At 38.3% G+C, this 27,175-nt stretch overlaps 1 protein-coding gene across 7 annotated transcripts in view; it reads left to right on the forward strand.

The window, feature by feature from the left end:
* Nucleotides 1-27,175, forward strand: part of ARHGEF28 (Rho guanine nucleotide exchange factor 28) — a 324,160-nt gene that overhangs the window by 291,786 nt on the left and 5,199 nt on the right. For 6 of the 7 annotated variants that reach the window (XM_079145899.1, XM_079145901.1, XM_079145897.1 and 3 more), the window contains one exon: nucleotides 21,557-21,890. The exons of the other annotated variant lie outside the window; for it this stretch is intronic. In XM_079145899.1, coding sequence (XP_079002025.1) covers nucleotides 21,557-21,720 — 164 coding nt within the window. In that variant the 3' untranslated portion in view covers nucleotides 21,721-21,890. Of the gene's footprint in view, nucleotides 1-21,556; nucleotides 21,891-27,175 lie in introns of those variants that run through there. 7 annotated transcript variants of the gene reach the window in all.

The following is a 27,175-nucleotide window of genomic DNA, read 5'->3' on the forward strand; positions in this document are numbered from 1 at the left end:
ACAAGTTTACCAACCATTTTCACAGCCAAATGTAAGCGCTCAGATGTAGGGCACTCTGCAACAAGACTGAACATCTCAATTTGGGATGGAGGGCTTCCATATCGAGACCATCCAACCCTTATTGGTAGCTTCCTATAAATATACTTTGGTTCTGGAGTAGGCTCTCCTACTAGAAAGAAAATGTCAAATGCATCCAACAGAAGTACTCCGAGGTGAACCATTTCTTACTTTAAATTTTAAAATTCCATTCTGGTTTATGACCTTAATCTCTTTGAGTTTGATTATCCTGAAACAATTTGTCCTTGTTACTCCTGGATAAACTGATAAAAATCAAGCTTCAGAATCACCAGGAAGCAACTTTTATTAGCACTTATAATTTGAATTAATTATGTGTGCAGTAATTTATGTAATGTCTGTCTGCCCCACAAGAGACTAAGCTGACATACATTGAGTGGAACATTGTTTGTGTCTTCTTTGTTCATTGCTCAGGCACTAAGCACAGTGTTTGGCATATAATGCACAACTGAAAAATATTTATAAAATTAATGAAGGAGTTGAGGTGTACATTGTTTAGCAGAAGTGAAAGCAGTTATGAGCTTGAGCCACACATTGTAAGAAGTTGAGAAAAGATATCAGACCTATGGGGTGGTGGTGGTTGATGCAGGCCCAGTGGGCAGGGTGAGTGCCTTCGGCTGGCTAACGGGAATGACTGTTTCCAAACGTCCCTCAGGTGGGCACACATTATATTCCATCTGATTAAAATCGAACCCTCTTTAAGGAAATAGAATGTGCAGGTAACTGCAAGATCCATGCCCTTAAACATCCTACTGAATTCTTGGTAGCAAGCGGACTTGAGAAAGCACAGACTTTTTTTTCTTCCTCCTTACTAATGATATAAATTGGTTTACTGACATCCAATACTATTAGAGTAAGAATTCCTCCTAGAACTCTAGAGAGCATCTCTTTATATGAGTAAGTTTTCCATTTAGATCGTTATACATATAGCTCCCATATGGTCATATGTGGCCAGTGAAAAAAAAGTTAAATGTATTTTTCATAAAATGCTTTAAGTTAACCTCAACTTGTAGAAATGAATCCATTGCTGTCTTTGTAGGGAGTGGACACATAAATGATTTACCATGGAACTGTTGTATCAGTAACAATGAGTCAGCTTATCTGTTCATTGTCATATATTTTTTTAAACATAAAGTATGTGGAACACCAGTAAATTAAGCATGGGTGGCTAGCTTGACACCAGTGAAACACTTTCTTAAACCCTTTTTCTTCTGCTAAATCCTATTTAACAGTCCAGTGTATCTCCCCAGGCAAAACAATTAGTATTTGCTTTGCTTAGTTAAATACATTCCTAAAATGCGAACCAATTTCTCTGGCATGGCATTCTATCTGTCAACCTCAAAATGTTGCCTGACAACTCATATTTATTACAACTATCTTAAAATTAAGTGTGGTGGAATCTTCAGAAATATATCCCTTTGCTTTACCCCAGACTAATGGACTGCAACACACTTATGTTCCTAGCCGTCACTTCTGAGACAAAACTGGCTAAGGACGAGTAATTGTTCTAATCAGGCCTTGGGCCAGATAATAAATAAGACTGCCTTAGTTTTGATCTGTGGAGATGTTAATTTGCTACAATAAATCACTGTTGCTTTCCCTTGGATAAGGGACCAGAGTATCCATTCTCTTTTTGGAGAAGGTATTAATTCAACTTCATTTGCAATGTTAATACTTGATTTGAAGATTCACCTAAGGGAAAATAGACTTGCAACAGCTCAAATTGTGAGGGATAGGAGTAATTTCACAGTAAGGCTGTTTAAGATCTAATTGTTTTCGTGGTGACTCTTTTTTCCATCACACTCTTTGTACAAACTGCTTTACCCTACAGCTCTTTCTTCCTAAAACACAGCATGCTAGATATTTGTATTAAATATAGATCATGTGGCTCATTCAGTAGAAATATAGGAGACTGTGCTTCTCTGGTGAATTGAAGTCATTATTTTTTCTTAGCAATGATGCTGTAAGGCTTTGGAAGAAACATTTACAAGCAAAGCATTGGCAGAGTTCTAATTTTATTTAATGACCTGCTTCCTACCAGTTATCCTGGCATCCTGTGCAGCGATTTGCAATCAATTAATCATGCAGAATGTTGTAATGCTGCAATAAGGGTATTGCCCTCTCAGAGTCCCATAAATCCACCAGGAACAAAGGACAGGAATTACATGCTCAGAGACCTCTTCACGGGAAACCCAAATGAGGGGGTGGTTTTATGTTGTTTTCTAATGTGTCCTCAGAAGCCTCAATATTTTCTTGTTGATTCTGACTTTTGAAGTTCCCACTTCCCTGAGACAGCTTGATCCTTTACTGGGCTTTTAATATAGGAATCCATACATCTTAGCTGCATCCAGTTTAGACAGTGATCACTTAGGCAGGGGGAATTCTTGATTCTTCTGGATTATTGAAAGAAGGTTATGGTTTTGTGTTTTCTTGTGAATTGAGGGCAGTTATGCCCAACTGCAGGAGGCCATATTTTGGGGAGTCCTTGTGGGAATGATTCAGAAAGAAGGCATGTTTCCATCCTGGAAATACACTGACATGTGCTAGAGGCAGATGGTAGAAGATGGGGTAGTGAGATATTAGAAGTCAGGGAGACTTTGCATACTTGGCTTTGCCAAGAGCTTCTGGAATCTGCATGTTCAGAATCTTAAGCTTGTATTCTTGTCATTTCAGAAGTGCCCTTGAAGTTAACTGTTATGATGAAATTTTTTTTCTAATTTGAGCATTGTAAATATGGAGCTGTTTGATTTAAAACTGAATAAGTTTAAACCCTTGAATGTACACATATTGTGTTGTTGCCTTTGTTCATTTTCCTACGGTTCTGTTTTTGGAATATTCTTATACCAAGAATACGAAAGCTTAACATGTATTCTGCCTGATTAAAAGTGAACCCTCTTTAAAGAAATGGAAGATTTTCAAAGCTCTTTTACTTCCCCCGAGTAGGTTAAACTTCTGGCACTTGATGAATTTATTCTTACCAAAAAGTTGTACTATTTTTGATTTCCTGTTGGTTTGTCCGGATTGGCATGATAGACACAAGTGGAGCTCATCCTCTATTTTTAGATGCTTGATGCTTCTGTTCAGCACTAGCCTTAAAATATACTCACAAAGTTTTACATATGCAAACTGCTTTTCATCAGCTTGTAGAGTGGGCATGGGCAGGGGGCGCATGATGAGCATTTTGGCCAAAATGTGATGGTCTGTTAGTCAGCATGTGGTAATGCAACCACATTTTGCACTCAGACTCCAGTATGAGAAAGTATAGTTGCACGTTGGTGTCTCCCTGGGGATGGGGGACTGGAGCCATACCCACCTTGGAAGTAGAATGCTGTAGTCCTATAGGGAGTTGTTTAGCCTCCCTTTAAGGGACTCCACTCAATTACCTACATCATTTGGTATTTTAAAAAATTGTTTTAATTATTTTATGCTGAACATGCAGTCTGAGGTGAAGTATTGCGAAAAATAAGATGCTGAATTTGTCCATATGAGTTCCCTCTGTTCTGAGCAGGTTATGAGTTGATTACCTTAATGAACACAGAGGGGAAAGCCAGAACCTCTTTTGTGTGAGCTGGGAGCAAACAAAATACTGGAAAAAAATCACATTAAAAGTCACCTACTTGTGCAAGTTATCATAGGTTCTGGTAAGAATATAGAAGAATTTTTTTTTTTTTTTTTTCCTGAGTGATGCTGCCAGTAAATTAAAGTATTTCCTCTGTAAATTTGTCAGGTAACAGATGAAGACAAATAGAGATGTGACTGACATGCATGTTAGATTCAATCTCTTGCCTACTACTTAAGATATCCAGTGCCCCCACTGCCTCCCCCCCGCACACACACACACTGGTAGAGAGGAAGACAGCTAAATTATTCTTTTTGCAAATCAAGGTAGGCTGGTAGGCTTAAAGGTAAAACATTCAGTTTCTCAAACAAATATATAGTACTTCTGGTTAATGATATTTTCAGAATTGTTTTGTTTTGTTTTGTTGAGAGAAACCGTTGGCTAACTTGGAGGATATACGGTTCAGGAAAATTCCAGAAAAGGTGTTTCAAAAAGGGTTTGATTAAACAACTGAGTCAACATTAACCAAGAAATAACTCTAGGGTTGAAATCTGCTTAGGTTTTTGCTCATTTGTTATCAGAATGACCAAGAGTCAAATCACATCAGACGTATTCCTGTGAGGAATGTAGATCTTCTCTGCCATTCAATGATGAGAAAACAAAGAATGACCCCCACCTCTGCAATCAGATTTCAGCAAAAATAGTCTAAAAACACACTTTCCCAATGTAGTGAATTTCTGTGCATTTATCAGTACTTCACTTTTTATGTAAGCGATTTGAATAAGTGAACAGATGAATGTGTGGAAGAATGCTCTTGGTTAATGGCAAACTGGCACTGTGATTAAGATGGAGGATTTGGGAATTACACCTGGGTTCAAATTCTAGCTCTGTCATTTATTATCTGTGGAAATTTAAGCAAGTGCTTGAACTTACAATAAGTTTCAATGTCCTCATCTATATGACTGAATTTCTGGTGGTGTCTACTTTGTATGTAGTGTGAAGATCATAAGGAGACACCTGAACCATTCTTAGAATTGTGTGATCCCTTAATAAACATTTGTTGTTATTACTGGTAACTATTATATCTCGTGGTAAGAGAGCATTCAATTATTAGGAAGTGTCTTTGTTCACTTGAGCCACTGGACTCTTTCCAATATAGTTGCTCAGGTGATCAGAAAGACTTCTTATGTCTCATTTGCGTATTATCTAAGTTGTTCTTCCCCAAATGTTCCATAATTTGACTGGTTGTTACTAAGTATTATATGATATTAAAAGTTTCTATGATCAGATAATACTGGAAAATGTTGTTTTGAGGATGGTATGACTTTTTCCACACTTTTATTATTCTCATATGCTCTGAGACTCTCCAAAAGTGGTGTTTCCCAAACTTTTTAACCACAGCATCCTCCTCCCCATCCCAGCATCTTACAGGACCTACTGTTTTTTGAAACACACTGTGGAAAACACTGATGTCAGTGGATGTTGAAATCAACTCATTGCATGGGGCACACCCTTCAAGTACATTTTTTCTCCCTTGGGAACAAGTTGAAATCCAAGTGACATATTCCAGCATGATTTATCACATGGGTTGTATTTTGAAACCCAATTCAACACAGCAAATTTCAGATAGAGCTTTGTTTAGCCCCTAGGCTAGCATGGGGATCTGTGGACAGGGTTAGTGTCTACTCCTCTTTTTAAAAAAATTTTATTTTTTCTAATTTGTTGTACATGACAGTAGAATGCATTTATATAATTTTATAGATCATACATAAAGGGAGTGTAATCTCTCATTTTTCTGATTATACATATTGTAGGATCACATTGGTCATCCAGTCATAGATGTATATGAGGTAATAATGTCTGTTTCACTCTACGATCATTCCTTCCCCCAAACACCTTCCCCTCCCTTCATTCCCCTCTACCTAATAGAAAGTAACTCTATTCTTCCCTATCCCTCCCTTATTGTGATTTAGCATCTGCATAGCAGATAAAACATTCAGCCTTTGGTTTTTTGGGTTTGACTTATTTAGCTTAGCTTGATATTCTGTAACTCCATCCATTTACCAGCAAATGCAGAATTTCATTCTGCTTTAAAGCTGACTACTCCTTTTAGGGCTTTTCTGAGTCCACTTTTGGGGACTTCTTCAAACTCTCCATGTGCTGGAAGCTGGTCATCTCTGATGCAGCGTGGGAGATTGCATGCCTGGGCCTGGAGGCAGGATCTGGCCTCCAGTCTCTCAGCCTCATCTCTTTCTCTTCCCCCCTCCTTACCCTGTTGTCCCTCCATGGGACATCCTTTCAGTGTGTGTAAGTCCAGGCCTGTGTTCCTTCTGATCATCTGTTTCCTCTGTCCAGAATGTCTTCTCCTCTGCCTTTTACTCCTGACCTGGTCACTTCCTGCTCCTATTTCAGAACTAGCTGTTGGTCATTTTCTAGCAGGAGCCTCTCTAGACCCTCTCACCCAGACCCAGGAGCCTCTTCTGTGTGGCCCCGTAGAACCAGGAAATACCTTCATTATCTTCAACACTGTTTTCTCACTTGTGTTTCCTCTGGACTCTGCCATGTTTTCTACAGCTTACTTCATATATCCAAGTATAATTTATATAGGCTGGAATGCTCAGCTATTAAGTCTATTGTCCAATCAGTTTGGAAGAAAGAACATGAAGGCACAGAACATTTCTGCCCCACATAAATTCCTTTCTGATCTGCTCCCATCCCTAGCAGCAACCTCTCCTCTGTTTTCCAAAACCACAGGCTAATTTTGCTTGGCCTAAAATGGAATCAGATACCCTGCAAAGAACATTCACCTACAAGGATTTTGATGAACTACATTTTCATTTCTCTTGGATAAATACCCAGGAGTAGAATTACTACTAGAATAGGTACTTGTTTAACTCTTAAGACACTGTGGAACAGATTTCAAAGTGACTGCAATGACTCCATCCAGGGTGGCGGGAGAAGGTCTGATTCAACTCAGTTTCCCTGGAGCACAGCCCAGTGCAGGGCACACACTGGACACTAAGTGTGCATTAAAGAATGAATGGGTTTCAGTTTTCATTCTGAAACACTCTCTGACAAAGCCTAAAGGCTTTCTCTATTAAAGGGGAGGGAATTTTCCTGGCTAAATATGGTCCATTATCAGCAGGCAGAAAACAGGGAACGCAGCTCCCTTCTCAACCTGCTCTTGGGGTCAGCCTTTCTTGTTTCAGGTTGGCAAGGTGTGCGGGGTAGCCAAGGATGCAGTTGACACAGGGCCATAGAATGACCCTGATCACTAGTAGCAGTCACACTTTAAAAATCTCCTAAATTTAAGATTCATAGTATTCTCATTCCAGGCTCTCCCCAACTTGGTTCACCTGCAGGAATCCATATTCAGCCAAACTTAGCAATTCTCTTTCCATGATGACATCCTCTTTGCAATGGTGGTAGACACCGCCTAGAAGCCCTCCCACAGGCCACATCCTCCTGTCAATATCCTGGTGAATCTTTAAGGCTCAGTTCAAATGCTTTCTCCTCTCTGAAACCTGTCTTGGTCATCACATCTGGAAGCTCTCCTTTTCTGGACGTTCTTGGAAGTCATGTCCACCTTTCCATATAGCAGGATAGCTTACCTATTCCACTTACCGGTGTCTACATCTTCTTATTCTTCAAGGTAATAGGCAAGTTCAGGTCACATGCTTAGTGGCCTCAGCAGGCTAGGAGGAGCTAGGGCTGCTGGTCACCAAAGGAGTAACTGAGGCTGCTCTACGTGATGTTTGGTCTTGGATCCTGCTCATGATTTTCCGCTAGAGAAAAGTTACATTATTTGGTAAGGTTAGGCTTCTTCTTGAGAAGAGTTGTTTATAGAAAAAAGAGCTGTCTAAAACAAGGCAGCTAGAGAAGAAACTCAGGGATTTATATCCATGCCAGATAATTGACCCATTAAGCCTCCAGTTTTCAATTCTGCAAACATAATTATTTCAAAGTCACCATAGTGGTATATTAATTGCACAGTTTAAGTTTTTATAGGTGTTCTACATCTGGGACTATGGGACAAAATGGGTTAAAGGGAAATTAGCTAGCTTTCTTTAGACTCAGATGTTAGTCATAGGTCACATGTCAAGAAGCACAAATACTAACAGTTAGAGTAACTCCATATGACATTTGTATTCACAAGACAATTTAAAGTCACTTCCTTTAGAGAGAGACAGCCCAAAGAGAACAGAACGTATGTTCTCTTTTGATTGTGGTTTCAGTAGTTTAAAGTCCTAATTTTACCTCTTTTCTATAAACTGCCTACTTTTCTAATTGTACAGTTCCTAAAAATGTTTAATTTCCAGAAATGCCATCTTTCCTCTGATAACATAAATTAAAAAAGAACGTCCAAGGATGTGAAGTCTTCATTGAACAAAACATTATCTTCAATATATTATGTTGTACTTTAAAATTATAATTCTTTTTGAGTGGCATAAACTCAAGACTGTAATTGGAAAAGATATTTCAGAATTTGGTTTCTTAGCAAATGTTATTTCAACCCAATGAGAATTACAAAATTAATGTTTCTCATTTAAAAAAAGATTCATGTTGCCCCAAGAACTGTAAATACCAATGTCTCAAAACAGAATAGGCCTGTAAGTTCTTTAACATCTCATAATTTTATAGTGGATGAAGAGAAAAAAACACTCATGGGTAGCCCTTTAAAACAAAAAATTGGAGGCCAGTATTTTTTTTAAGTCCAGTAGTAACATAATTAATAAGAAGCAGGTAGAACTAATTAACTTTGGTGTGTTTGATTTAATTGCTTGCTCCCTTCTGGTTTAAAGAACAGCACTGCATCTTGGGTGTGTAAGAATTTTAACAGCTGTTTTCCCCTCTACTGAACCAGTAGAGAAGTAAATGCAGCATTGAAATTCCTATGTTGACTTCCTGCCTTATTCAGCTGGCAGAAAAATGAATTGGATTCTTCTCACAGCAAAAGGAGAGGCGTAACTCTTCCTGCATGGGGAGGGTCATGCTGGCAGTAGTTTCCAGAAAGCCAGTGGCTCTTTTGCTGTGATCCTTAAGAGTCCACAATCTCTGGATTCTTAAAAGGAATCTAATGCCATGATAGTACTATCCTGTCTTTGTGGCTACCTGTTATTTAATTCAGCATACTGATTAAGAGGATGTCATTGCTTCTTCACAGGGACTCCAAGATCTGAATATTTTAATGTTTTCATTATTTAAAAATGGATATTTCTTGTCTAACTCAATGTGTTATGGACAATTTTTAAGATGTACAAAATTAACAGAGGAGTCAAGCAATCACTCACAAACACATCACCCACCTTCAAAAAATAATGGCCAGTTGTGTTTCATCTAGATTCTCACCCCCTGCATCCTTTATATTATTTTGAAGCAAATTTAAAAAATCATCTATAAACACTAATTCATGCAAAACACATTTCAATAGATAGCTCCAAAAGATAAAGAATTCCTTTTAAAATCATCGTCACACCTAGGAAAAAAATGAACAATAATTCCATAATGTCAACATATAGTCACATGTTTACATTTCCAGTTGTTTCATCAGTGTCACTTGTGTGAATTTTTCCAGTTTGCTTTTTTCGACTCCAGACCCAAGTAAGAGCCACATGTTACAATTACAGTTATTTGCTTTGTAGTTTAATATATTTACCAATAAAAAAGTTTAATCATGAAAAATTTCTAAAATTACAATAAAACATAGACAATATGTATTAGTTATACATTTAATAATAATTTATATTTTACCACATTTTCTTTCAATCTCTTTGCTTTTTTCTTTTTAAGAATAATGTATTACTGATATGGTTAAAGACCCTCCCATTATCTTTTCCTTCCCCCACCATTTAGAGTTAACCAATATCGTAAAATTGGTATATATCAACCCACAGTGTATTTTATGCTATTGCTGCATAAATATATGCACCTATCACCAATATATCATGTTTTTTGTTTTTTAACATTTATGTAGTCATATTATTTATGTATATATTTGCAATTTGCTTTTTCATTCAACATACATATTTATCATGTAGCACAAATTGTTCATAAATTGCTATTCCATTTTATGAATAGACACTAGTCTCTTCACTGCCCTACTAATGAGCAAGTAGGATGATATTTCCAGTGCTTTCCTATTACAGACTATGCTCAATGTGTGCCTCAGACTACCTTTCATTGTGTGTCTCTGGAGCACATGGATGAGGGTTTACCTGGAAGTGCTAATTTAAGGACAGGACACCGACTGCATTGCCAGGTGGGGCTGGTTTCTAAAGTTTTTGGACAGTGTTACAATCACCCAGCAATATGTGAGTGTTCCAGCTTCTCCAGATCTGCCTCAACACTTAGCATTGTTCGGTCTCTAAATTGTTTGCCAACATAATGGGTATGAAATGGTAACTCATTCTTTCCATTGGTTTTTTTCTGATTACCAGTGAGATGTAGTTCTATTTCATAGTTTCAGTATTGCTTTTTAGGTTCCTCTTCTGTGAATTCTCTGTTTATATACATGTGGGGTTTTTTTTCCTAATTCATAGTAGATTTTGAAATACCAAAATTGTTCACTCTAAATTATATAAATTCTCTTTAAATTGGCTCAATACATTTTGTGCTTTGAGAAGTAGTTTTTAGAGAAATCAAATTTACAATTATATGTGGACACTTTAAGATTGAAAAGGAATATTTGTGAGAAATGGGCTCTTTTTTCTTTTCTTTTCTTTTTTTTTTTTTTGGGAGGGTGGGTATCAGGGATTGAGCCCAGGGGTGCTTAACCACTGAGCCACATCTCCAGCCCTTTCTGTATTTTATTTAGAGACACTGTCTTGCTAAGTTGTGAGACCTCACTAAGTTGCTGAGGCTGGCTTTGAACTCTTGATCCTCCTGCCTCAGCCTCCCAAGCCTCTGGGATTACAGGTGTGCAACACTGTTCCCAGAGTGGTCTCTTTCAATACGGAGAAAAATCATCCACAAGTGCAGTAACTTCTCAGAGTGCTGTTTTTATATTCTGATACTTAGCCATCTGCCTTATTTTTCACTTGCATATTTTATTCCTACTTCTCACCAGTTTCCTCCAAATCCCCTGAATCTCTCTTGATAATTTATCAATTTTATTTTGCACATGATATATCTAATATCAGCTTTATTTTAGCTTCTGGAAATCTTGCTTTTTTGGAATTTTTAAATTTGTTGTTTTTAGATATACATGACAGTAGGGTGTATTTTGACATATTATACATGCATGGGGTGCAACACATTACAATTTTGCTTCCATTCTTGTGGGTTGAACATGATGTGGAGTTACACTGGTCGTGTATTCATATATGAGTATAGGAAAGTTATATCCAATCAATCCTATCATCTTTCCTATTCCTATCCCCCCTCCCTTCCCTTTATTCACCTTTGTCTAATCCAATGAACTCCTGTACTTCCCCTCCCCCATCCTCCTTTGTTATGGATCAGCATCCACATATCAGAGAGAACATTTGACCTTTGGTTTTTTGGGACTGGCTTATTTTACTTAGCATGATATTCTACAGCTCTGTCCATACCAGCAAATGCCATAATTTTATTCTTCTTTATAGCTGAGTAATATTTCATTGTGCATATAGACCACATTTTCTTTATCCGTTCATCTGTTGAAGGGCACCTTGGTTTGTTCCATAGCTTGGTTATTGTGATTGAGCTGCTATAAACATTGATGTGGCTGCATCACTGTAGTATGCTGATTTTAAACACCTTGGGTTTAAACTTATGAGTGGGATAACTGGGCCAAATGTGGTTCCATTCCAAGTTTTCTAAGGAATCTCCATAGTGCTTTCCAGAGTGGTTACATCAATTTGCAGTCCCACCAGGAATGTATGAGTGAAACTTTCTCCTCACACCCTGATCAGCATTTATTGTTACTTGTATTCTTGAGATTTGCCTTTCTGACTGGAGTGAGATAGAATCTCAGCCTAGTTTTAATTTGCATCTCTCAAATTGCTAGAGATGTTGAACATTTTTTTTATACTTTTTGACCATTTATATTTCTTTTTTATGAAGTACCTGTTCAGTTCCTTTGCCCATTTATTGATTAGGTTATTTGTTTTTTTGATGTTAACTTTTTTGAGTTCTTTGTCTATTCTGGAGGTTAATGCTCTGAGGCATTAACCTCTGAGGTGCTCTGAGGTGGTAAAGATTTTCTCCCATTCTGTAGGCTCTCAGTCCGTGTTCTTGATTGTTTCCTTTGATGTGAAGAAGTTTTTCAGTTTGATGCTATCCCATTTATTGATTCTTGATTTTACTTCTTGTGCTTTAGGAGTCTTATTGAGGAAGTCTCTTCCTGAGCTGATATGATGAAGAGTTGGGCCTACTTTTTCTTCTAGTATGCACAGGGTTTCTGATCTAATGCCTAATCTTTGATCCACTTTGGGTTGAGTTTCGTGTGAGATATAGGGGTTAAATTTCATTCTACTACATATGGATTTCCAGTTTTCCTAGCACTATTTGTTGAAGAGGCTATCTTTTTCTCCAATATATGTTTATGGAAATTTTGCTTTTTGTATCCGCTGTCCTTTTGTTCCAATATGGACTTGCTCTCCAGTCCTACTCTGTTCTTGTCACCTGTCACTTCTTGCCTCTTGTGTTAAATCCTCTGTGCTGTCCATCTCAGGCTTCATCTTCCCTGCGACATCGCTTCATTGGGTGGTATGTGTGTAAAGTATATCTCCAGGACTTTTCCTAAGAAGAGATGTAGTGAAGATAAATTCTTTTCTGAATTCCTTGAAATGCCTTTTAAAATCTCATTTAATTACTTTTGCTACTCTGACACTTTTTTACATGTATATTTTTTTAAAAAATTTTTTAATCTTTTCAGAATTTTTGAAGGATTTGTTTCTTCTACTCTCCAGGTTTGCTGCTGAGAAGTCTAATTCCATTCTGAGTCCTGATTCTTTGTTGGTGACCTATTTTCATTCTGGAAGCTTTTCTATCCTATCTTTTTATCCTTATCATCTGAATTTTATAATATGCTTTCATGTGATCTTTTGTTAAAATCAGTTTTACTGGTTATTCATTAGGCTCTTTCAACCTAGAGGCATATTCCTTCCAGTTCTAGGAAATAGTCTTTTTCTTTTCATTTTATTTTAAAGAAATGATTCCTGCTCTTCAGTTGTATCTTCCTGGAATTTGATCTGGTTGGAAGTTGAATCTCAAATCCTCTGATTTTTCTGTTTTCCTCCTATTTCCATTTCTTCATATTTTTGTTCTATTTCCAGGGAGATTTTATTTTCTCCTTAACATCCTACTATTCTGTCAATTAAAAAAAATTACTAGCATAATTTTAATTTCTAAGACATTTTCCTGATTCCTAGGGGTCAGTGTCTTACAGCGTCTTGTTTTGTGGCTGAAAGTTCTCTTAAATATTTCTTTGAAGATAATAATCATGGTTTTTGGATGTTTTCTTCAGCTTTTCACATTCCTGAGTTGTGTTCTGGATTTTTCTAGTTCGAGTTGTCTCCGTATTTATTTTAGGCTTCCTCTGCTGTGTTTCACAGTATACCCACCATTTGAATGAGAGATGTGTGTGTGTAGAACAGTGCCTGGCTCTTAACAAGTACTTAGTGTGTTGTTTGGTCATTTTAAAGGTTTTCCACATGCCTGACTATTTATAGATCACCTTGAAATACCTTAAAAAATGAATGTAAATATTGAGACTTTTCAGAAGAAAATCATGAAAACACAAAACATTAGTGTTCTAAGAAATCTAAGAAGTTTTTCAGTTCAAGAATATTTGAACCTTCCTCCGTTTTGATCAGTTTTGAAAAGTGGCCAGAATAATACATTAGAAATGATGGAGAAACTGCTAAAGTCTGTGAACTACTAACATCTGATATGCATCATTGGAAGTTAAAGAAAATTCAAGTTTGCCCTGATAGTAGCAGTTCTCCATTGCTTACATCCTGATGTACTTGATAGATCAAGAATTACTAATAATTTATGGCCTATTTTATGTGTGGGACCCCCAATAATTTGAGCAAATGTGTGGTTGTGTGCTCTGCTTGTGGACATCACCCAGTGTTGTAGGGTGGGGGATTTGAGGATTGCTACCTAGTTCACATGACTCAGTTGACAGAGAAGGACATGGAAGTTCTCTATATGATGATTACTCAAGGTTGAACAATAGCAGCTTAGTGGGAGAAGCCCAGTTATGCAATTCTCCTTTATTACATCTTCAGTTTGATTCTGCTAAGAGGACAAGGATCAACCAAAACACGATTTTAAGGTCTTTTCTAAGCATAAGAATTCCCAATTAATGATTCCCCATGACTCTAACTACAGTAGATAGAATTTTTCAGTCAAATATTTACAACTCATTCACTCATTTGACAATATATTTTGTTGGAACTAGCTGTACAACTTTTATTTCCTATTTCTTAAATGTTACTTTTTTTTTTTTGTACCAGGCATTGAACCCAAGGGCACTTAACCACTGAGCCACGTCCCTTGGTCTTTTTATTTTATTTTTTTTAAATTTTGAAACAGGGTCTCACTAGTTTACTTGCAGTTTCTCTAAATTGCTGAGGCTGGCTTTGAACCTATGACCCTTCTGCCTCAGCCTGATGAACCACTGGGATTACAGATGTTGAGCCACCACCACGCCCGGCTTACATGTTACTTTAAAACTTCAAATGAATTCAAACTGAAAAGGCTGAAATTCCAAAAGAACTTTATCGATTAATTGCTAAGGGCAAATACACCTAGGATATAAAATGAGATATTTTCTGAATCATCTGGAAGGTATTATTAGATTTTCTAATCAAGAACAAGGACTATACCTAAATCATTATCATTTTTATGGGTAGCTATAAACTCAAATAAACCTTAATTTTATGGACAATTTGTGCATCTTTCTAAACAGATAGAAATTCATAGACACACTTGCCAATGATTTGTCATACAGTTGCCTTAAAGTTAATACAAACATGTTTGACTTCAGGAGGAAGCCTCTTATTTATTGCCACTGCTTTCCATTTACATCAGATACATAGAAGCTTCATTGTTGGAATGAAACTCTTTATAATATTATAGTTCAAATTTATGGAAGGCTATTAACTTAAAAATGTTATTTTGAAAATTTTCTGACATAAAAGCAAAATAATTTAATGAATCCCATCTACCCACAGTGAATTTAGCAATTACCAATTCACCATCAGTCTTGGCTGGATGTCCTTTTCTTGTTGAGTTATCTTAAAACAAATCTAGGACATCCTTTAACTTCATCCCAAAATATTTCATATCTTTCTCTAAAAAACAAGACTTGCTTTTAACATCTCTACAATATTGTTATCACACCTGAAATGATATTGACAATTGCTACTTAAAATCATGCTGTCGGTACTTATCTTTGATTGTTTCATGAATGCCTTTTCCCTTGCCTTCTTTAAATTAGGATCCAAATAATTTCATACATTGTATTTGGTTGCTGTATCTCTTAAGACTCTTTTAATGTTCTCTTTCTTTAATCTTGTAATTTATGTGCAAAAAAGACCACATCACTTATTTGTTAAAAAGACCAGTTTGGGTTTTTTTCTGAAAATATTTCCATATTATGGATTTTTCTGATTGCATTCCCATAATTTCATTTATCATATTTTTCTGCTCCCTAGTTTCTAAAAATCGGTAGTTGGAAACAGAGTTTGGATACCATGCTGGCTTTATTTTTCTGATGTGAAAACATCTCCATGTATGGTGTTGTGTATTTCCTATTGCATCCCATCATGTGACACACAATGTCTGTTCCTCTCTTTAGAATGTTACGATTGATCCCTGGATTCAGCTGTTGCCAACCTGATCCATTTATTATTAAGTTTCCCATCAGCTTCTGTCTTTAACGGTTTCAGCAGCCATTGATGATTATTGCCTGGGTCTGCTGCAGACATTATATACAGGGTTATGAACTTGTAAATTTGGAAAACCTCACCTATTTCCAACTTTTCACCCCTGATTTATTCTAACATCTCGAATATTAATTTTTTCCTCTTAGTCTATAATGGACTTATAGTTCTCTATGACCTCATCTCCAAAGGGTGTTACATGGAACACAGTTCTGTAAGGTATGCTCTTGAGAAGAGGCTTCCTGAGTTGGGGGTATGCCTCAGACTGTGTGTTTTCTTCCTCTGAGGGATTTATAATACTCTCAAGCCTGTTCAAGTTCTGAGCAATTTGCCAGATAAGAAGCTTGACTTACCCAGTGTTTCACCAACTTATTTGATCACTGTTTCCTTTTATTATGAATACTTATTGGTATCCTGCTTAGAAGAGCACTTTGAAATGCCCCTCAAGGATGGGTGAAGAATACTCCCATGGGGCTCACTGATGTTGAGGTCACAGCTCCTTATCGGTGGCACCCTTCTTGAGAGAAGGATGAATTCAAGAGCCATCAAAGTTCAGGCAGCAGATTCATGTGTTTCACTATGTTTTTGTTAATATAAGCTCATCTTCATTGTATTGATTGCTTCAATTTCTTCATTTCCTTTCAGCATTACTTATGGAACCAATATAGAATATTCCAAATATGCTAATTATGAAGAAGGAAATAAGAGTCCAACTGCCACAATCATGACTTTAAAAATCATAATGCAATTTGCTTTCTTGACAAATTTATATGTGCACATGCCACCCACACACACACAGACACACACACACACACACACACACACACACACATACACAAATGCATGTTCCAAAGCACACTTCAATTATTTTATTTCAGGTGTAATATTGGTACACAAGGAATAGAGAGGAGAGTCATTATGCTAATTTAGATTATTTTTTTACTTCAGGTATCAAGTCCAGATTGGTTTTCATGCCAGAGGCTCACATCCTGTTTGTGACTCTCTATGGAAAATTGAGTTGAGCAAAATTAGGGACAGAGACCAATTTTCCTTTGCTCTGAAGATACCTCACGCTCGGTACAATAAATGTTTTCCATTAGAGGAAAATGTTGTGCATTAATGCTCCTGAGAATAAACAGTGATTGCCAGTAATGCCATCAGGAAATGATTTTTTCAGTGTTTCAGAGTGTAAGCATGAATCAATCACTAAGTAGGGAATACAACTTATTTTGCAGAGTTGGAACATTAATGATAAAATCATGGGCTTTTGCGGCACAGTTATTCTAGGAAAGTGTGAATTTGACTTTAGAAACATGCACAAGGGATATAATCATGAAAAGTACAAGTCAGAGTGCTTGATTAAAATAAACAAGGGCGGAGCCAAGGCTTGGAAGACACGAGTTCTGTTCTGTGACCCGTGTTGAAGAGGATGGGATGGGATGAGACACGGAGGGGCTTGGACAGTGTGTCATCAGTGATTTCAGCAGCAGACTAAACACGTTTCGTGCTGGGCTTCTGGGTTCTTGGCCATCGGGTACACTGCTGGGCTAGATTCAGACCTTGGCAGTTGATGTTTATGATGAAAGTTACACAGTGATTTTAAGTTTAAATAAAATTTTCATTTAAAATGAAAACAATCATGCTTTAAAATGCTTTTCAATTCAGAAGAAGGCCAAGACTACATTAATTCAATATTTTAAAATTATAGAAAACCCTTTTCTGCTTGTCACCAACTTGTTCTTTATGACAATTTGCTCTGAGGTTTAACAGGAGGGGAGATCAAGTGTAGATTTTGACTGTGGATGTTCTTTTCAACTCATTGGTTAACTTTCCAAATTCTATCCTTTGAGGATTGTGTGTGGGCTTGCCTCAAATATCTTGGGAAAACCAAAGATAGAGGGGTGGAAAAATGTCTGACTGCCACCATAAAAACATTATTTTAAGTACAGCTTCAGGTAGTGAATTTGATTGCATTTGCTGAGTACAAAACAGTAGGAAAATGCATATTTTGTACCTCTAGTATGTTAGTTGATGAATCAAGGTGCCAACTCACACACGTAAAAATTCACATGCTATATGACAAGTTTGAGAGAAGTTAGTGATGATTTCAGTTCAATCCTTCATGAGCTGATGCTCAGAGGGGAAGTGACTTGCCCAAGGTTTCACTCCATTTTGTGGCATAGGAGATTTCATTTGCTTCATAGTTATGGATCACTTGGTTTGTTTTAAATATGACACACAGTTGTATTTCACACACAGAGTCTTTTTAAGACTGGTCTTAAAAAATAGCCAATTATCCAGTTGGCTCAAAATAATAGTAACAGAGATGAACCGATGACTGGTTCTCTTCCCTGTCAGAATTTCCAATATTGAGTGAGCAGAGAAAAGTGTAAAGATGATAACTATAAATGTCAACAAACAGGCTGCCACTAATCAGGAGACTTAGGGAATTGTCCCTGGTTATCAATGCTCCATGCGTGCATGTCCCTTGGCACCTTGGGTATTTTTTGCCCCATGCATCCCCAAGAGAAAGCAGTCATGCCAATTAAAATGTGAATAGCCATAATTTTTAAAACTGCATCAGGAGACTAACTTAGACCCCATAGTGTTCCTCATAAATATGAGGATGGAAATTTCTTGTGGAGGATGAAATTTTAGTCTGTGAACAGAACCCTCACTATGAGGCAGAAAAATCCCTGAAACAAGATTCTACTTTTCCACTTGGTGTAGCCAGGCCTTGGGTTTTTATGTGCTTTAGCCTATTTGTCCTTATTTTAAACTTAATAATACTCATTCTGTTTCATTTCCAGAAATATGGTTAGGATCAAATTAGTTCTGTTACGTCAAAAGAGACAGAGTTGGTTCTTTGCAGTCTGAAGTTTTATTTCATTATAATAATATTCAATTTTTAGTGATCCCAAATTATGATTGTATTACTAGTTCTTTGTTGATTAAAAATAAGCCATTCTATTTTTATCTCTTATTAACAGGCATTTTCATCACAGATGAATTGGATGATTAATTTTATGCCCCAAGAATTCTGCTTTTGGGGTCAACAATGTTTAATTTTAACCAATGTTTCTTTCAGCTTAGGGTTCTATATGATGATTGTCCTCTCTAAGGTAAAACGTGTGGAAGAAGGTGGCTGCTCTTGAGAAATGCACAATTACTGTGCTGGAGTTCTCTTGGAGTTGAAATGGCATAATAAAGCCAGAAATCGACAGAACTGTTTCCAATTTCAAAGACAGACTGTCTGACCTTGCTTGCACAGTTCAGGTAGAAATCAAGAAAGGACACAGAGAAGTAAATTGAGTTCCTGTCCAGGTGACGCACAACCACAATATCCAGCAATATATCTGAAATTACAACATGGGCCAGTTACCGAGGGGCTCAACAAGCTCTCGTTAGAAATGTTTTCTGCTATACTTTTGTTCTAATTTGAAAGGATGCTGATTAAATCTCTGCATTTTACACACACACACACACACACACACACACACACACACATACACACACACGCCTTTCCTCACCATACCATTCCTTCCTAAACTCAAACCTACAATTTAACTTAAGATAATTCTTTCTGTTATGCTTTTGGTTCCCTGGCTTGTTCTTTGGACAAGTCTCTTGTAGCCATTAAGGGGACTTCCTAGGTCCTCAGGTCCATCAGTGTTTGGGGCCCTTTGATACAAGTTTCACTCCCAGGGAAGGAAACTAACATGGATTAAGGGCTTCCAGTGTGCCTGGCATTGTCACATTTGTCAGCAGAGGCCTCCCAGCTCCTCAATCAACAGATGATTTTTCATTCTCAATGTAGTATTTCTTGTGTTCCAACCGGATTCTCTTGGAGAGAAGGCTGTGACTGTAGCAGCTTGGTACCTGTTCACTCTGCTAGTATTCACTACATAGAAGTTTTGAGATTTTTTTTCCCCTTTGAAGTTGTGTGATATTAAACATGAGCAGTTTAACTGGTACTTTTTGTCTTCAAAAATGGCTTGATTCAATGACTGAAGGGAAAAAATGGAGAATGTGAATGTGTCATGACCACTGACAGGCATACTCTGTCTAACAATGGGTAAAAATGATGGGAAGCATTCCAGTTTGATATGCTCTGATTGTGAAATCTCTTGGGGATATTTGTGTTTGCCTGATTAAATGAACAAGGTTCCTAGTTCTGTAATTATTGCTGTCAGTTTTGAGAGGTTCGTGATATCTTTTGCTTTGCTATTTTTCTCTTTCTTATTTTCTTCTTTTTTTTTTTTTTTTTTTTTTGGTAAGTAACCCTTTAAAATATAGAACCTCTGGGGGGACAAGTATTAAACATCCAGGTTCTCTTAGTATTTTAACTCAGGGAAGATGAACAAGCATTTCTGGCACTCTGAGAAATGAGAACCACGCGACTCTGGAGCTGGTAGCCAGGTGTCTTCACAGGTCACTGTCCTCTGAATGCCTTCCTAGCTGTGTGAGGTTGGGCAGAGAGTATACCCTGCAGGTGAAGAGGGTCCTGGATAAATGGTGGCAGTTGTGTTTTCAGTTGTTAAACAGTTCTTGGCATCTGAGGTAAGGATTTGGAATCAGGGTCAGGAGAATCAAATCACCCCATTGTAGGTGTTTTTTTTTTTTTTTTTTTTTTTTTTTTTTTTTTTTTTTTTTGTGCCCCATAGGCTTGTAAAATGTCAGGGTCAAGGTCAGAGCCAGAGCTGGCCTAAACCTTGGAGCATGCTGTGGAGGGCAGCCTCCATTCCTCCTGAGGTTCTCCTTTGCTTCAGAGGCACAGTTCAGCTTTTGGCACTGCTTCTGGCGGGTCCTGTGTCTACTGCCTGTGGCCCTGGTTGGTCCTTTCCCATTGCCCCCACCTCCTATTGGAAAATTGGATGATCAAAGAAATGCTGTGTAGCAAAGTCCACCCCTCCCCCCAAAGATGGATCCTTGTGGGGACATTTTGCTGTTCATCTCTACCAAGCCTTGTGGACTCCTTACTGGCAACCAAAAATCTGCATCATGAGGGTAAAGATCACAAGCATTAGAATGCTCGCAGGCATGATATTCATCCAGATAGTAGATGCTTTGAATATGGCAAGGGTTAGAATGACCTCTTGTTAATGGCTGAAAATGAAGAAGGTGGGCCTCAAGGCAGTTCACCCTCTCTGCCCAATTGGATTTCCATGCCTGCTCTGCGTTTGGCTCCAACAGAAGCTGGTTATTTGTAATTTTGCCATATGACTCTGCCTCAGGGAATGTGGTTCATGTAAGAAGTGCAGTGAAAATGGTTTGCAGCAAGCAGCTTTCTTCAAATCAATCATCTCCCCTTTAAACCGTAGTATTAGAACATTTTCCAGAAAAAAAAAGAGAGGAGAGTAGACAGAACCCCACTGTTGCTAGGTAACCAAAAATGGGCGTGGGGGGGGCTCAATCCCAGACATATAGATATTGGCAAGGTTTTCTTCAAGAATCTGTCTACTTTTGCTCTGGATTCTGCCTAGTGTTAACATAACAGATCTGTACAATGGTAAGGCCGAGGATCCCCGTTGCTTTTCAACTCCTTTCTCTGCACTTCTTGCCCATACCAGTGAAGTCCATGTACTTTATGATTTGAGTCTTGAGGTCATTTCTTGACTTTGAAGTATTCTGAGGAAAAACGCCTTATGGATACAAATAGGGTTTACTACATGTCACTGAACTTTATCTGTGTTTTCAAGTTCTGGACCCATTAAAAAAAAGGGTAGGGGTGTGGGCAACCCTTTCTCAGAGGTAGCAGTGATTTAACAGCTGTGAATAGTAACCTCTTCATTCACATGATGCTTCCATAGTGGATTTTGTAAAGGAGATTTGTAGCCACGGAGACATTTCTGCACATAATTGGACACTTCATAATGATACTGATGAAATAGTTAGATATCTGTTATATTCCTTTCTTCCTGGGCTCAGGCTTTCTCTCTGTGGCTAACTGCCTGGGCACTGCACTTCCTAATCTTTGAGATCTAATTTCATCTGCTTTGTGTCCCAAGCTGGCTCTCCTGTAACCTGTGCTGTCTGTCTGTTTCAGATCTGGACACCTCCCGAACAGAGTCCCCAACCCCACAGGACACAAATCCACACCACCATCAGTCACAGACATTTATAGCAGAAGCAAAGTTAAATCTACAGACAATGGCCAGACAAGATGGGGAAGCTGGAGATGGAGCTGAAGAAAATATTGTTTACCTCTAATCGTGTTGTCATTATTTTTCCAAACAAACAAAATCACTGGCACTTTTGAGAGAACCTATTTTTTCCCTTTCCTTGTGTGTGTGATTGTGCCCAAATTGCTTTATGAATATTTACTATTTCATGCAAATTCATTTTTTTGCATGAGTCTAATAATTAAATTATTGAAAACAGCTCTGTTTGTATAATCTTTAACTTATAATACCTACTTTCAAATTTCTGGAGGAGAAACTAACTTGAATAAGTAGAAGATTAAAATTGTTTTGAATTTAAAATTCCACATTGCTTTTTTTGCACAGTCATCTGGATTTTTGAAATGCCCTCTAAGATCAGATTTAAAGAGTGATGTTCATGAAGGGTAAACTTTCACTGTCATAGTGTTTTTTTTTTTTTTTTTAATTGAGAATGGCTTCATTGCCCAAGAAGGCAGGGGAGGTTATGGGGAGGACTTTGTCTCAGCTATCTTTTATATATTCGTTTCTCTTTGGAACATCAAAGAGAACATCTGTCTTCATCATCCAACCAATGTGTCCTGCCTGGGCACCTGTCCTGACTGTGCCAGGGATGTAGTCTGAACATGCTTAGGACCTGAGCCACATGCTCTATGCCTTACTTTCTTGGTCCTGATATTAGTAGGGTTTTAAGTCACAATTCAGTAACATCTTTCAACCCAGCTCAGACCCCCACCTCTGGACAATTTTGATGTCAATAGTAAAACCCTTCCATCTACCAGCTAGCCTGTCCCTGGGACACCTAGACCACCAGTGACTACCACTCACTGGAAGAGACACTTCCCTTCAGTTCTTTAAAGACAGCGAGTGGCTCACTCTTGATGAAACTTGCTGATGGAGAGTCTTTTCCATAGAGGACAACTGGTACATCTTGCTTTCTGAGTACTATGGGTATCTATGAGAAAATAACTAGGAAATGTTTTCATCTTGTTCTTCAGAAATATTTGTATATGTTTTGGCAGTGTCAATAAATGTCTTTTACCTACTTATTTCACTATGTAATTTTAATATTCAGTACAGGAACACAGTAAAGTATATGTTTCACACACACGTAAATCTCTCCTTATAAAAAGTGAAAATAAAGCCGAACTATTAAATTCATCTAGAATTGTAACACTTCCAGGAGGATGTGATGCGAAGGGAAAAAGAATTCACTCAGATCCTGATTTTGGTTTTCCTACTTAAAGTTATAAGTTGTATATCTAGATTATATTTTCACTTAAGCAAGTCAAATCTTTAAGTTTTTAGAGGAGTCTTTCTGGGGGAGTACTCTGACTTGTTGCTTCTGGCCATTTTTGTTACATTTTGTCTATTAAAAAGTTCAGTGACTATGCTTTACCCAGAATGGCCATAGCTTATTAAAATTCGAGCCAATCAATCCACCTCCAAGCTAAACTAATTTTTTTCCCTTGGTACTATGAATTGAACCCAGGGGCACTTTACCCCTGAGCTACATCCTCAGCCCTTTAAAAAAAAAAAAAAAAAAAAAAAAAATTGTGACAGGGTCTCACTCATTTGCTGAGGCCTTGATAAGTTGCTGAGGCTGGCCTTGAACTTGAAATTCTCCTGCCTCTGGCTACTGAGTTGCTGAGATTACAGGTATGTGCCACTGTGCCCCATCTAAACTGTTAAATTATAAGACACATCCTGCATTCTTAAGAAAACCTGGAAATAAGATGAAGAGAAAACTCCATCTTCTTTCTTACACCAGTGAAGTTCATTCCCTATGTCTTGAATGAAAAGCATATAGCTATTTCAGTCTAAATCCTTGCACCAATGACTATAAATACCTTCCCTTTTTTTCATGACAGTAGATATGGAAATAGAATATGTAAAGATGTTCAAAATCCCCATGGAATTCTTAAAAAATGTCTGTGCTCAATTGATTTTCAAGCCCAACAAAATGAGAGTTTTCATGTGGTCCCCTGGGGAAACCTGGGCATATTTTGAGATACCTATATTCATAGGTTCCTCTCAGTAATTTTCGTATTTCGTATTAGGACTTTTCAATTGCATGTAACTAAATTTCAAAGCTTTTACAGTAAGCCCTTTCTTTTTACTTTGTCCTCGGTACGTGATGAGCACAAATCCTGCTGATCTGAATGGTTGTGTCCTAGCAAATTCACATGTTGAAAACATAATCAAAGCATTGATATTAGGAGGGTGGTCTTGGCAAAATGGTTAGATCATGGGAGTGGAGTGGAATTTCATAAATGGGTTGAGTGCAATTATAAGAGGCCCCTGAGAGGTCCCTTGCTCCTTTGCCATGTGGAGAACATAGCAAGCAGATCCTATGACCAGGAAGTTGACCCTCACCAGACCAAATCTGCTGGCTCTTGTGCTTTCCAGCCTCAGGTTTGTGAGAAAGAAGTTTGTGTTACTTATAAGCCATCCAGTTATGGTATTTTGTTATAGTAGCCCAAACAAAGATCTCAACAGACTCACTGTGGTTGCCACACAAGTACACCCATCTTATGAGAAGACCACCCTATTTTCCAGGATCATAAATCAGATTCCCCCAAAGGATCTATTTCCCCACTCAGTTAAGAGCCTAAAGAAAACAGTCATCCCTTTAGAGATTTGTCCTGGAATGAAAAGTGTACTTGCTCCATTCCTTCCAGGCTGCATGAATTTATGTGTCATCTCATTTTGACTCCATGTTACTACACATTTCATCAGGACTGCAGGATTTCTGGAATTCTGCAACACCTTCCAGTACATTCACAGAGGAAGCCCTGTTCATTCAGAAAAGTGTAAAAACACTTGTGCTGGGGAGGCAGGTGTGTGCGTGCGTGTGTGCGCGCTTGTCTGTGCACACAAAGATGTTATATAAGGAACATAGTATTTTAGTTGTGTGTGTGTATGTGTGTGTGTGTGTGTGTGTGTGTGTGTGTGTGTTTTGCTGCTGTGACCAAAAAGACCTGACAAGAACAATTTTAAGGAGAAAAAGTGTATTTGGAGGCTGATTTCAGAGGTCTCAGTCCACAGCCAGCCAGCTCCATTCCTTAAGGCTCAAGTTGAGACAGAACATCATGGGGGAAGAGTGTGGTAGAGGAAAGTTACTCAGGACATTGCAACAGGAAGTAGAGGGAGAGTCTTGCTTAACAAGGTCAAGATATAGACCCCAAAGGCACACCCCCAATGACTCACTTCCTCTGGCCACATCCTCCTACCAGCCTACATTTACCAGTTAATCCCTATCAGGGCATTAACCCACTGATTGGATTAAGGCTCTCACAATCCAATCATTTCACCTCTAAATCTTCTTGCATTGTCTCACATATTAGCCTTTGGGGGACACCTATTATCTAAACTATAGCACATAGCATAATTAAATCATGGAATGACAGAGAAAGAAGTAAAAAGAATGCACATTCTTTCCTGTGGCTAGGAGCACCTTTTAACTCAGAAAAACAACATGAAGATATTCAGAAGTTACTCATGTTCAACTCCTCTCTGCCTTTCTCATTTGAAGGCAGCAGAGAAGCACAGTTGAGAGTATGGATTCTGGCCACATGGGCCACTTATTGACTGTGTGTCCCTGGCATATTACTTCACCTCTCTGTTTCCTCTATAAAAATAGGATAATTACCTTAGGAAATTATTGTGAAGATGAAATGATTATTATATGCAATATGCTTAAAACAGAGCCTAAGGCATAGTAATCACTCAATATATTGTAGCTATTATTATCATATCATTAAAAAAATCTGTTAATAATTGCTCAGCCTGATCCCAGTCTTTAGACAGATTGCTTCTGCATAGCCAAAAACACTGAATAGAGATTTCAGTGCCTGGCAACGTATTGCCGTAAGATTGAAGGAAGTTGCCATAAGGTTAGCTTTCAACTCATTTGCATCACTAAACCCGCTCAAACTCATGTATCCAATAAACATTTATTGACTGTCTGCTAAAGGCCTAGCAATCTGTTGGGGACAAAATAAAGATGAAGAAGCAGGCAAGCTGTTAGAGAACATTGACTCATGAGCAGATAATCCTAACAAAGAGGTACAAATGACATGGAAAAGTGCAGGTTGCTATGAGAGCTGGTAGGAAGAGTCCTCTGGGGGGCTAGTGCATGTGGAATGGAGGGAGTCATTCTGAGTAGGAGAGGCTTGTGACTTGAAGGATCAATGAAAAGGGTGTGGGAAAGGCACTCCCAGCAAGGAGAGCAACTCAAGCAAAAGTCTAGAGGTGTGAGAGGCCTAGAATGTGTTCCTTTCCTCTAGAGTGAGGTACACAGTGACAAAATCTACCTCCGCCTCTTCCAAGCACTCATAAAAGTCAGGAAACATGGAAGTCTGCCCCCAGCTTTATAGTAACTGATCAGGCTCAGCATAAAGCCAGGCTGTGGAGTATGGAGTACTTACTGACGTGCTGGGAGGCTGTGCTCTCAAAGTGTGACAAGATGCCCCTCATCCTTTTGATAGCCACCTCTACCATAAAGCAGCGTGCGTTCTGGTCAAAAGGTCAATTGCATGTCCATCTACTGGGTCCCAAGCCACGAGAAACCACGAGTAAAGGGGCCTCTGAGATCACCTGAAGATGCTTACTGGAGCAGAGGAGTCCAGAGAACACATCGGGTGCTCTGTGGCAGGAAGTGAGAACTGGTTTGATAACTCACAAGGCAGGATGGTAAATGCGGAAGAGAGAGGACAGGCTCCCTTCTGCTGTCCTTTCTTTATCAACCCTGATGCTGCCCCCAGAAGCCCATTTTGATCTACCATTTAGAGGTATATGGAAAATAGAAAAGAAAAAGAGGAGGAGAGAACACACAGGAGGAAGATTAGAGAACATTATCACAATAGACTTTAAGGGTTAGCCGTGTTCTTTCCTGACTGCCTCTGAAGCACAGATATCCCCTTGCCAGTGTGAAAGACTCAGTAAGGAGATGGGAACATCGAGCAGTGCTGGGCTCTGCTTCCTGAATCTCCCCCAGAAGCAATCCCAAGGGTACCCTATACTGAATATCAAATCACTCTCCAGAGCTCCTGTGCTTATACACGCCAATAAAAGGAACCTCCTTCAGGTGGACAATCCTGCTGCTTTGCTTATGAGCTGTTTGCTTATGGGGATGTAATAAGAGCTATGCCTTTCCACATGGTCACAAGAACTATATGAATCAAGCCCAGTACAGTAAATGACACACAGTAAACACTCTAAAAATGACATCTACTATTGATCAGGGCATGAAAAAGGCAGGTTTGGATATGCTCAAGAACCAAAACAAGGCTGGGGATGTAGCTTGGTTGGTAGAGTGCCTGTCTCACATGCACAAGGCCCTGGGTTCAACTCCAGCCCAACAAAAAACCAGAACAGCTGGGGCACTATGACTTCAGTTTTTCACAGCCCATTTTTCTGTGCCCTGAAAGATCAAAGCTTACTAGGATGCTCTGCTTGGAGTAAGAACTTCATGTTTCATATTGAATGAAGGGATGAGGGGATAA

The sequence above is a fragment of the Sciurus vulgaris genome (assembly GCF_902686455.1).
Source record: "Sciurus vulgaris genome assembly, chromosome: 6".
NCBI lineage: Eukaryota > Metazoa > Chordata > Mammalia > Rodentia > Sciuridae > Sciurus > Sciurus vulgaris.